This window comes from Lagopus muta, chromosome 5 (assembly GCF_023343835.1).
Source record: "Lagopus muta isolate bLagMut1 chromosome 5, bLagMut1 primary, whole genome shotgun sequence".
Lineage (NCBI taxonomy): Eukaryota > Metazoa > Chordata > Aves > Galliformes > Phasianidae > Lagopus > Lagopus muta.
The window spans coordinates 48,513,294-48,525,757 of record NC_064437.1 but is presented as its reverse complement, the minus strand read 5'-3'; the positions used below and the strand labels follow the sequence as shown (position 1 = coordinate 48,525,757).

Below are 12,464 nucleotides of genomic sequence, written 5' to 3'. Positions count from 1 at the left end.
TCCAGAATTTACAAAAAAACCCCCAAACTTTATGCTATTGGAATAAGACCTCTTTGTGCTCCTGAGTTTCATCTTTTCTAATACTGCTCATGTCTCTACATTGATATATTGCCTCGTTTTTGCAGGTTTTGTAATTATTGGAGGAGAAAATGTAGGAAAATTAGACCTCGGTATCTTTATCGCTTCAATTATCCCTGGAGGACCTGCAGACAGAGCTGGAAATATCAAACCAGGTCATTGTCTTTAGTTTTTAATTAGAATTAAAAAGCCTTCATGGTTTAAAGTTAATTATTCTGGGCTTATTTTTCTCTTCTGACGTGCACTGTCTTGTTTTTATTCTTTTTAAGGGGGACGACTCATCTCTGTGAATAATCTTAGTCTTGAGGGTGTTTCGTTCAATACTGCAGTTAAAATTATACAAAATTCTCCTGATGAAGTTGAGCTGATCATCTCTCAACCCAAAGGTATAAAGACAAACATCTTTGCTGGCTCTAGAATCATAGCAATTTACTCAGGACACTGTAATTTATTAGGCACTAGAACGCAGTAGCACTTTCTTGCCACTCAGTGCAAGTTAACTGCTACAGGTTAGCAGTGAAAATCATTTTAGCGGGTATCATGAGACCTCTGTTCTATAGTCAGCATGAAAATATCTGATCTATTATGGCTTTATTCTGCATTGCTAAATATCAAGGGAATTTTGTCATTTCTTTCTATGACAGAATTAGTTCTACAGCCCATCTCTGAGTCAGAATCACTGTCATAGTCCCTTGCACTAATGAAGCAGGTACATTTCTCCATACGTAAAACAGCAGTGCTCCATTTCACAATGGCTAACTCATTTTATGGATCTCACAACTAGTTGATCTGGGAAGTTATTTCACCATCCTGAGTTGAGATACAATGATACTTGTCTTCACATTTACTTACTGTTTACATTCATTGATGTCTTTTTTTGATATGGTTTTGCAGACATATACGAAGAAGGATTAAATGAAGAGAAGAGTATATCAAGGGGAAACAGCACTAGTGGTTCTGAGATCTCTTGTGTAGAGAGTGGAAGAAAAAAGATTCAAGACTGTTGTGCAGCTGCCCCCAAAGAACAGGCCGTAAATATAGATGAACTTGAGAAGGCTCTTTCTTGGAGTTTAGCACCAAAATTGGGCCCCAAGATCCCAGTCCTTTCAGCAGATAGCCTGGATGTGGAGGTAGCTGAGACTGTGATGTTATTTAATAACATTATGGCATGTGTCTTAACAACATGCCAGCCATATTAAGAATGGAAATAACTGAGAAATTAAAAACTGAGGAAGAGAGACTGAAAACCTTGGAAGATGTTGCTTGTTAAATTACATTGGAATTGTTGAAATTATAGGTATGTTTAGGATGAGTGAAAAAGTGAAGGAACTGTTCCATAAAATATTACTAAAAATTGACTTCCCTCTTCCAGTGAACTACAAAATTTTATTGTTTTCTTCCACTTCTCTTTAAGTTTTCAGCCATCCACTGAAAAATAATATTTTATGTTTAATATTCTTCTATCAAACAGCCTCCCTATTTATATTCATTTTATGTACATTTAGACGGATATTATTTTAGGTAACAATAGTGTAATCCTGAAATAATGTCAGGGATATAAATGCTACCATTCCATGCTTACAGTGAAAGCAGGATTGAACTTCTGTATCTTCTGGAAATCTCACTTTCTTTATTATTCCCCCCCCTATTTATTTATTTATTTGTTTTCCCTAAGACACAAAAGTCTCATTAGTGTTTATATTTTTGAGACAGGAGGCTGATTCATCACAATTACAACCTCCAGCTGAAACCAACTCAAATGAAACGTACACTGTGGAGCTTGTTAAAGAAGATGGGACTTTTGGAATCAGTGTGACTGCAAGTGTTACTGTTAATCTTTCACTGTGTCTTTCAAACTATAACATGAACAAGAAACATATAGAGAAGTGTATTTATGTGGAAGAAAGATAGAATATAGGCCAGTAACAAGAACTGCTAGCACGGCACATTTCAAACCTAAGTGCCTGACTGACAGAGGATATAGTACCAGCTCTACTCATTCCCCAGTTCTTGCCCACAGAATGTGTGTGTGTGCCAGCATAAAGCATATGGAGATACAAGCCCTTTCCCACCTTGCTTGATTTGAGAACAAGTCCTGCCAGTGAAAGTGGAGTTTTGTCAGGAAAGAATATAGCCAGAGTCTCTAGAAAATGCAGTAATACAAAGGATCCCTTGGGTCTTGACTGGTTCTCCTCTGGGGTTCCTGGAATTCGCAGGCTGTGTCTGTACAAGCAGGACTATGGGACAGGCTCAAGTGCTACCTACAGTCACTACTTAATTTTTGACACACTGACCAGTATGAACAGCCATCCCATACTGGGGGGATGAAAGCTGAGTTGTATGGACTTAAGATAAGCTATGTTTTTTACTACAAATGCCTGACCAATTTTATTTCTAAATAAAATAAATCAAAAATATATCTCTCTGTATATTTAGAGTATCAGAGAAAGAAACAGTGAAAGCTGTATGTGCCACATTCAAAAAATAATTCCTTGCTCTGACTATCAAGACTGAACTTACCTCACCAGGTTGAGGTGCCTACAATCCTCACTGAAATGGAGTTAGAAGCAATAGAATCATTGCTTAACTAGAGATAGAGGGCTCATTTTTCATCTGAAATTTACTAGAGGATGTAGAAGGACAGAATAGATTAATATGGAGTTCCTCTGTACTGCAGGCTCTTGAGTGTCTGCACAAGGTCAAGTCCAAGCTTTATACATTGTCTGAAAGGCCAGAAGTTGCTGAATACATATTGCATAGTTTAGAAACTGGGATAGAGGCTGACTGAAAGATGCAACCAGATCTCTGCAGTAGCACAGGAGAAGTGCGTTGCATTTTCCTGAGAATACAAAGCATGATTACTCCCTAGGGAAGTACATCACAACTAGATGGGACATCAGAGTAACATCCTCTTTTTTTTTCTCTCTCTATTTTTAAAATGTGTTTTCTGAAACAGTTGCTTTGCAATGCACATATAAGTTGTTTTTATTTTTATCAGGGGAAGAATATGTGGAGATTCCACACACTAACATATGGAAATATGCTTTGCAGGGTGGAATTAACACTAGTGTGCCTCTTGGTGGAATATACGTGAAGTCAATTATTCCCAGGGGACCGGCAGATAAGGATGGACAAATAAAGATAGGTAAAAAGTCTGGCAATGAAACCCTGGGCTGCAGAATTAGGTGTTTGTGTGAAATACTTGCTACAGGATGATGAAATATGATTGGGATTGAGGGCTATACAACTGCAAAACATTATATGCAGTCCATCATTCCCCAGCCTATCACTGTAGCTTATGTGGAAATTCCACTGAGGAACCTGGAGTCTCATACCAACATTGAACAGCTTCCCTCTGTTGCTGCAGTTCAAGGTAGTGACTCAGACATCTACTGTTGCTGAGATAAGCACTGCATCACTTTACAGAGTACCCTGGTATGTTTGCAATGTTAGTTACAGAATACCATACAACAAGCAGTATTGCTTTCAAGCAAAACAACATTATTTGAAGCATGTAAGCATGAAGATCTAACACAATGTGGGTAGCCTTAAGATTTCCATCCAATCTGAATCATCAGCGCAACCATCACTCGTTATTTTTGTTTCCCTCAGGTGATCGTCTGCTGGAAGTAGATGGAATCAGCCTCTGTGGCCTCACACACAAGCAGGCTGTGGAAAACCTTAAGAAATCTGGCCAGGTTTGTGTAACAGGAAAGCATTTGATCAATCAAATAAGCTGTACTTACTATGAAGCACAGTAGCGAAGCTAGGCCAGTGTGAAACTCTTTCCCCTCCCTGAAGCTTTGGCTTACAGTAAATGGAAACTGTTCTTCATTTTTTTAGGTTGCCAAGCTGGTTCTAGAAAGGGGACACTATCCAGGAGCAGAGCCATGCCTGAGTACTAACGACAGGAAACAGGACCAATGTGCAGTGGTTTCTGTGGCAACATCCTTCACAGATGGCAGCAAGGATTACTGCTTTTTGACAGATGGTAAGAGAGGAAAAAAAGAATTCAGGGTGACTTTTGCTGGCTACTTATGATGGGCAAGAATGAAATGAATGAAAATTGTTCTAGGATATTTCTATAGGTTGGAAGGAAAATAGCACACCAAACAAAAAGACAATATGTAGTATTAAAAGCATTATCAAATTAATTCTAAAAAAAAAAAGTCCTCATATTTACAGCTGATGCATGCAGTTGAATTTTTCATAGACATAAGTACTATGTCTCTCAGCCTTCCTGAGATGAGGCTGTCAGGGAACATTCCTTTCTATACTCTCACAGCACTCTCAAGCAGCAAGCAGCTGTACTGATATTGCTCAGCTGTTACCCAAAGGCAGCATGGCTAGTATACCTGCTGATGTTGTGTCAGGAGTGAAGTAGGGTGAACTATTGCCCCACAGCCAGGATTGGGAGCTGCCATCACTTCAGTTCTTAAAAGAAGATTCAGAGGTCATTTTCACTGACTTTATCCAACAAATGCCCTCTCTTTTATTGTAAAGTTGCCCCATAATCACCACCATACTTTACCATAGGGCAGTTGCTCCTCCAATTTGTCCCCTGCAGAAAGGAGTTTGAATGCAGGTATGATTTTTGGGAAATGGCTGGTCTGTCCATCTTGTCTGAAAAGAACAGTAGCTCTGTTTCTAGCTTATGCTGGTTTGTGCAACTCCTGAATTAACATCAGACAACTACGGAATAGTAAGTCCTACTCAAAATCTGCATAAGAATGTCAGAAATGGATAGGGCTTGAACTTTTTTGGTATAAACTGCTTCTTCCTTTGAGGGCTTGTACCAGATCTCATAAAGTCCATGGCCACATGGTGGAATAGAATCCAATTCTTGCCAGTCTGCCTATCTGAATTTTAGGGCTCATGCAAGCTAAAGGAAGAATAAAACCACCTTTTGTTATTAGCATCAGAAGATATAACTCAGCAGCACACAGGGAAAAGGTCTGTGGAGAATATAATATATACAGTTTCTTATATACAAACTGAGCTCACTCTTTTTCCTATCCATCCTCTGAACAGAGAATACTTTTGAAGTCAAATTGACAAAGAATTCTGGAGGCCTTGGCTTTAGTGTTCTTCAGATGGAAGAAGAAGGCTATGAATATCTTGGAGGAGCTATTGTCAGAATCAAAAGGCTGTTTCCAGGGCAGCCAGCTGAAGAGAATGGAGAAATTGAAGTTGGAGACATCATTTTGGCTGTGAATGGGAAATCTCTTCAAGGACTCTTGTATCAGGTACAACTTACTACTGTCCCTGGGCCTCCTGGTGGGTAATGTGCTAATAAAGACAATGGGATGAAATTGCTTTTAAACTTCACTATCACCAGAGGGGGGCAGAATTTGCATATAATGATTTTGATTTTTATGTAGAAGACTTCTCTAGAATTCATATGGAGAATTCCCTTTGTAACATAATTGTTACAGAGAATATTTTTTGCTATTTAATTTCTAGCTTTCCACTATTGATGCACAAAATCTATTGTTAGACGCACACTGGTTGTTAATTAGTTGGAATCTTTGATGCTCTTATGCATAACAGAAACATTATTCCCCATGGTCATTTGTTTTATGACATCATCCTAAATACCAGTGCCTCAGATTCTAACCTCTATCAGCTGAGGTAAGTCTAGGGAAATTTTTTTGCCTGGAATGAGCAATTCTGTTCTCACATGAAGAAATTAAATGGTAAAAAAGGATTATAAGAGAATTTATTTCTTAGTAAAAAGACATGTATTACTGACTGGGAAAAAAACTGTATTCTGTAAGAAATCTAATGTTCCTTTTTCCCGATTAGGATGTCCTGCACCTGTTGAGAGGAGCTCCTTCAGAAGTCACACTACTTCTCTGCAGACCACCAAAAGGTGTTCTTCCAGAAATTGAGCAGACTGCCCTGGTAAGTTAAAGGTTCTGCCAGTGAACTTGCCTCAGTAATCCTGGAAAAACACTACTACCTTGCCTATCCAGCCTTGAATAATGCAACCTTGCCTTTCCTCTACAGTATCCAATTCCATTCCTTTCTCTTCCCATCTGCAACTCAACCTCTAGAGTTCAACTGCAACCAAAATAGAAATTTGACAGATCTGAAATATATTTATCCCAGTACAACAACTTTTGAGTTGCAGTACTGTCAATGAAGTGACAAAGTACGTGCCCAAACAGATCTAAAAATGTTGCTTCTAAAAACATTCCACTAGATCCTCAGCCATAAGCTGCAGATACTCTCAACTGCAGCCATTGTAATCTGCGGGTTTGAGGTAGCATTATTACTCACCAAAGCAGGAGGAAAACAGAGCTTTGTTTCTTAACAAACATAAATAAATGAACTGATGTTTTCAACTGGTTATTTGGCTTCTTACTGATATCTACCAGAATCAACAAGAAAAAAAAAACAAAACAGAAGACAAACAAACAAACAGAAAAAACAACCAGGAGCAACTGTAATAGAGAATAAAGGTAATTTTATTATTCCTACTATTCATGGATATGTGCACAAGTACTCTCCTATCATGAAAATGCATTTGCTCTATGCAGAATGGCCTGCTCCTGGTTACTGTCTGAGCAGGACCTGTAAGTGTTGTCTATGGACAGATGGAAATGACCATCAGAATCATCTCCAGAAAGCAAACCAGTTGATAATTCCCCTGCAACTTCTTTGGTTCTTAAAGAAAAGGAAAAAAAATATACTAACTTTTCTGTGTTTGTTTTTTTTTTTATAGACTCCAGCACCATCTCCAGTTAAGGCATTTATGGCAGAGATGCCAGGCAGTCCAGAGGCAGGAAATAGTTTGGACCCATCTACCAGTGATGGAGGTAGCACCTCTCAAGACCTCGAAGACTGTTTGGATTCTCCATTGGCAGCAGATTTCAGTGAACCTCCTGATGAGGAGAGCTCAATCTACGAAGAGCAGGAAACAGAGTCTCAAGAGAATCCCACCCAGAGACTTATGCCTCCCAGGGAAAGTTCCTATAAGGATCTTTGGAAGTTTCATCAAGAAGCTGCCAGTTCTGAAGAGTTTCACTCTCTAGAGGAAGAAGTGAAGCAGAACTGCTACTCGCCATGTGAACTAGAATGTGCTGAAAAGTAAGCAATACTGAAATCTGCCCTTTCCTTTGGTTCTTAGAGTTTTGAAAGTAAATTGCTTAGAGTTAAGTAGGGGGCTCTGCTTCTAGCTACTGCTGATTAATGAAAAATTTGCATTACCGTCTTATTCTGACTATCTTAATCTGCTCTGCTTACTCTCATTGGAATTCTGAAGAAATCCACATTGCAAAATAGTTGAGTGCTGCGCTAGTGCAATCATTTATGTTGTTCAGCTGAAGCTGGCTGCATTTTGAAATCAGTGGAAAGACTCTTGTTGACATAAAAAGGAACCAAATTTTCTTATTTATTTTGTGATCTTTGAATTTTCTCAAAGTTCATTTAAGTAGGCACCAAGCAATTCTTACTGTATAATCTCTTAATTTCAAATTTTTCCAGAGAAAATTAAAACACTCTGAAGACAAACTGTGATCATGGAGGAAAAAAAAGTTATTTTCCTGTCTTCAGAAGCAAATAGAAGCCCTGAGCCAGAGGAATTATGCAATAAAATGCAGTGCAAATGGACTCAGCCTCCTTTTATACTGTTTTGGATATACCAGACACTGGCATTCAGAAGATGATCCATTCCATTTTTCTCAGTGCAAAGATAAATTATCAGAACAGAAAGGATTGATGGAAATAAAAATTAAATGCCTCACATAAACCTCTAACTTGTAGCTTTTACAATTTTCTCTAGAAACTCATTTCTATTTTTTCACACACTCATTTGAATCTTTTTTTTAAACTTTTGACATCTAGCAAGCTCAGAACTAGTGAATCACATATTCCAGACATTGCTGAGCCACAGTACTGAGTGACTGCAAGTCCTGTGGGACCATAACTGCTATTTGTGCTTCTAGTTCCTCCCTAGTGAGAAAAGAAATTTCACTCAAACAGTTTTCTACTGCTGAGATTAAAACCAGCAGAAATATGTCTGTAGCAAACACACTTGCCAAGAGATACAGTTTCATCAAAACTGAGTTTCTTGTGGGAAAATATCAACTGAAAGAAAACCTTGGATTATTCCCAAGAAAGAAGTTCTGAAATAATAGTTTTTGTTTGGTATATCTCAGCATCATTTAGTTTCAGTTTTTGCATTTTCAAAAGGCAGACAGAACAATTTGTGTATCTCAAATAGTATTTTAAATGTAACCTCAATTTAAATGACCCTTCCATAGATATAAGTTAATATATTGAAATAGGCATTAATGAAAGGTTTCCCCTTTCTTTTCTTCAGATTGCTCAACACTTTTCATGCAAACATAAAAGCTTTCTGATACAACTTCTAAAAAGTTTACTACTCAGGGCATCACATGGAAAATTTCTTCCACTCTTCCTATCGCCAAAAAAAAAGAATCTTCAACAAAACTACTTCAAAGAATTTCACCCCATAGTTTTCCCATAGAAGTCCAAGCTGGGGGATCACCCAGACTCCAAAGGCTAAATCTAGCATGTCAGTGCACATTGTGTGTGGTCCAGTAGGACCAAGATTCATGCGTTCCTCTTGCTGATGCAGAGATGGGCTAGAGGCTGTGCTGTGATTAGGCCACTGCTGGCTCATTGCCTTGAGCTTGTGTAGCTCTGCCAAATATCTTTCATACTTTGAAGGTCCATCAGCACATCACTGGTATGTGACAGTTTCTGTGACACACTCCTTGACAAGGTTCATTGAACTTAATCCTTTATTTCCTGTCACCTGAAGAAAGGAGCTGACTGTATTTGCTGTTATCCTTAAACATTTGTGTTAAATATACCCGTCTTCTTTCCCAGTGTTGTACATGTCTTCAGCTATTAAAGTTCATAAGCTTCCAGTTTCACTATCAGCTTTGCTGTGCTACTGAAGATATACAACTCATTTCTTCCCTGCATCAGTACAAGCTATCAGAGTAGACAGCCCCTTGCACTGAATATATAGCATGAACCTGACAGTTTTTCTTGTCTTAGTCAATGTTTTAAAAGTGCCACTGGAGGTTATTAGCTATATGCATCCAAAAAGCATGTTTTTCTACTTTTCTATACTTTCCTTCTGACTATAGACAACTTTTGAAACAAGAACTTAACACTGAGGATCTTTTGTGATTTCATACCAGACATGCAGCATAAGAATAAAAGCAGCAAAGAATGTGGCTGAAAGCTATTTTTCAAGAAGAAAAATGCACTTATAAAAATTGTAATAGTGCTGCGGTGTGCGTATCGCTTACCAGATAAGGTAATTGTTTATGACAGATGAAAGAACTAATGGTCAAGGAATTACCCAATTACTGTTTTAAGGAAACATCAAAAGTGCCTTAAAAAGAAAGTGTGTAAGATTTTGTGGGCTGAAAGCTTTTAAATGTTTTTAAGAGCTTTGCAAAAGATTGATTACTTCCTCTTTGTTTTATAGTAATACTTGGAAGACCGAGGCAGCCATTTAATACCATAACTAGTATGCTACTTAAAATCATGATGTGTATAAGCAGTAGATTTTCCAGTGGCCGTCTAATAAAGGATATGGAAGAAAATTCCAGCACTACAATCTCTTTGTTTTCCAGCCCTGTGTTTAATAAGAATGATGGTGATGTATCAAACAGGAATTGTATGTCTGAAATTCTCTCTCTAACCCCTATTGATGAAGAGTATCTCACCATCAGCTCAACATCTGTGACCTCATTTTCAAGAGGAGGAAGCTCAGAGACTGTCTCCACAAACTTGGTGACTCCACAACCACGTGTCTGTGGCCCTTTCTCATCATCCCTGACTGCTAGAGACACACAGAACAGTGACAATGAATGGGAAGACATGGAGGAAGAGAAGGAGGAAAAAGAGGATTGCACTAGGGTACGTGATTGGCATGAGATTATTAACAGGTAGATAATGACATGGGAAATGTGACAGCTTTAAGAATGTGTAATTCTTAAAAACATTAGGTTTAACTCATTATCTATGCTATTTCTACATGACTTTTCTCACTTTCCAGAAATGTCCAAATTTTACTGTATGCCCAGCTCTACAGAACGCTTTACCATTTCCTTTAAGATTATTTCCTTGCTCTTGAAATTCCTACTGTTTTAACTTATCATCGTTCTGCAGTATTATTCCCAGTGCACAGAGGCTTAAGACCTATCCTTAAATTAACGGGTGCCAGCTGTTCCGTAATTTTTGCCATATTTTAAACTCATGTGGAAAATCACTTTGTTACAATACTACTATTGTAAAGTTCCAATAAGAAACTCCTATACTAATTACTATCCAAAATATAGGGATCAGTCCTGCCAAAAGCTGAACATCTTGCATTCCTGTTGATGCTAATAAGCTCTGAATTCCTACTAATTCGAGAGCATTGAGAATAAAATTTAGATCCAACTATTTGCTTTAGTGGGATAGCAACAGCAATAGCAACTGAGATCTCTGAGCTCTGTTGTAACATTTGTCAGATCTGAGGACTCCATGACATTTTATATACTTAAAATGCCAAAATTTCAGTTCCTGATGGCATTCCATGCCTTATTAGGCCCTGTCAATCAATCACCGTGAAGCTGAAGTATAAAGAGGTATAAAGAAATAAAATTAATTCTGGAACAATAGCAGCGATAGACCAGAGAAATCCTTACGTATGCTGCTTATTTATACCATCTGAACATCTGATTCCTATTTGCATATAAAACATAATGGAAAATGTTAATGAAGCAACAGAAAAGCCTACATCAAACATATCTTGTGTTTGCTTTAATAGGAAATGGAGGTCTTTGTCACTTTGACAAGGTTAGAGAACAATGGTTATGGATTCTCAGTGGTTCTTAACAAAGTGGACAACTGTCTTTATGTTGATGAAATCTTGCACGAGCCTGCCCTGTCAGATGGAAGGCTAAGAAGGGGAGACAGAATCGTTATGGTACAGTAATCCTTTGAATTTAAACAGGGGGGAAAGTATGTGCAGGTCAATGTCATTTAGCTTTAGTAATTTTCCTTTTATAGGGCCTAGTTTATCACATTTACGCATGCAAGTGCAAATGAATCATATAATAAATACAATCCCACTGACTTCAGTAGAATAAACTTCAGATTGAATAGAGTGTATGACCAGGCAAAACCCAAGAATCATCTAGCAGTAGTGCAGTACAGCTGAGACACTAAATGTCTTCCTTATTAAGTGATATAAACTGCACTAATCTGCACAAAAGATGCAGTGTCCTGTGTAATGTGTGAACAAAACCTGTTTTGAAGTTCATCTTCATTTCATTAGACTTGCCTTCCTTCATTTTTACTACAGGGCTTCAAGTTTCAAGGAAAAGAAGATACTTTTATGAAGATAGAATATTCAGGAAAACAAAAGTTCAAAAGCAAATCTTACTGCAATTGTAATTTTTTAACTGTTACATGCATTCACAAACATTAGGTGCCACAGCAAAGCAATGTTATGAGAATGAAAACTAATTTAAGCTCATATTGCAATATTTGTAGTGGAGGAAAAAGTATGATGACAGTCAATGAGATCTATCTTTTTCATTTAGGTGAATGGAATTGATGTCACATCTTTACAATGCAATGAAGCCCTGAGTTTGCTGCAGAGCTCTCCTCCTGATCTGCACCTTGTGGTTGGTCGTGCTGGCAGTGATCCACGTCCTTCTATCAGGCCAGATGACATTCCTGAAATCACTCTCACAAAAGGTGCCAACGGACAGCTAGGTGTGTAGTAAGTGCTATGCATACTATTTTAGACAAAGATTATAGTGGTGATATGATAATCGTAGGGCAATTGTGGTCTTGGATCGTGCTCTCCTCCATCAACATGACAATGGGTTGGAGAACTTTCTTTTCAATAGAACCATAAAGGGAAGACAACTCTTATTAGACAAATTAAGCTATTGGAAGCTGAAGCTATATCTGTATGATCACACTATCAGCTGAAGTTTTTACCATATCTTCAGTCTCATATTTTTATGTTATTGAAATACAAAGAGTTGCTAGAAATTGTTGATAGATGATGAATGTCTGCTACCTGCTGATATGACTAAAGTTCTATTTGGGAAAAAAAAGAGAAGGATTAGCTAGTAGTTAGGGCAACAGCCTGGCATTCAAAAAAACTCTGCTTAAATGCTTGATTCATCAAAGACATGAAGTTTTATTTATCTACACTGTGCAATGCAAGCAATAAAAGAAATCCCCACAGTATGAATATCTTGTTATTACTGGAGAATGCAGTATGTACTGCACACAGATACAACTGTGGACCCAGGAAATAGCGTAGTTATCTTTACTTTGATACAGGATCCTGTTTCCAGTTCAGAAACTAGTTTGTTTGGAAACTACTGGAATAT

The 12,464-nt window shown here is 37.9% G+C and overlaps 2 protein-coding genes across 6 annotated transcripts in view; one reads left to right on the top strand and one right to left on the bottom strand.

Moving 5' to 3' along the window:
• Positions 1–12,464, top strand: part of FRMPD2 (FERM and PDZ domain containing 2) — a 54,535-nt gene that overhangs the window by 22,148 nt on the left and 19,923 nt on the right. For 4 of the 5 annotated variants that reach the window (XM_048946100.1, XM_048946099.1, XM_048946102.1 and 1 more), the window contains 13 exons: positions 126–233; positions 348–464; positions 973–1,208; positions 1,792–1,896; positions 3,130–3,223; positions 3,691–3,776; positions 3,922–4,069; positions 5,110–5,324; positions 5,884–5,982; positions 6,806–7,170; positions 9,699–9,984; positions 10,880–11,038; positions 11,658–11,832. In XM_048946100.1, coding sequence (XP_048802057.1) covers positions 126–233; positions 348–464; positions 973–1,208; positions 1,792–1,896; positions 3,130–3,223; positions 3,691–3,776; positions 3,922–4,069; positions 5,110–5,324; positions 5,884–5,982; positions 6,806–7,170; positions 9,699–9,984; positions 10,880–11,038; positions 11,658–11,832 — 2,193 coding nt within the window. The remainder of the gene's footprint in view (positions 1–125; positions 234–347; positions 465–972; positions 1,209–1,791; positions 1,897–3,129; positions 3,224–3,690; positions 3,777–3,921; positions 4,070–5,109; positions 5,325–5,883; positions 5,983–6,805; positions 7,171–9,698; positions 9,985–10,879; positions 11,039–11,657; positions 11,833–12,464) is intronic. The other variant, XM_048946101.1, reaches the window with a different exon arrangement.
• MAPK8 (mitogen-activated protein kinase 8) overlaps positions 1–12,464 on the bottom strand; it is a 108,670-nt gene that overhangs the window by 93,405 nt on the left and 2,801 nt on the right. The window lies entirely within an intron of this gene.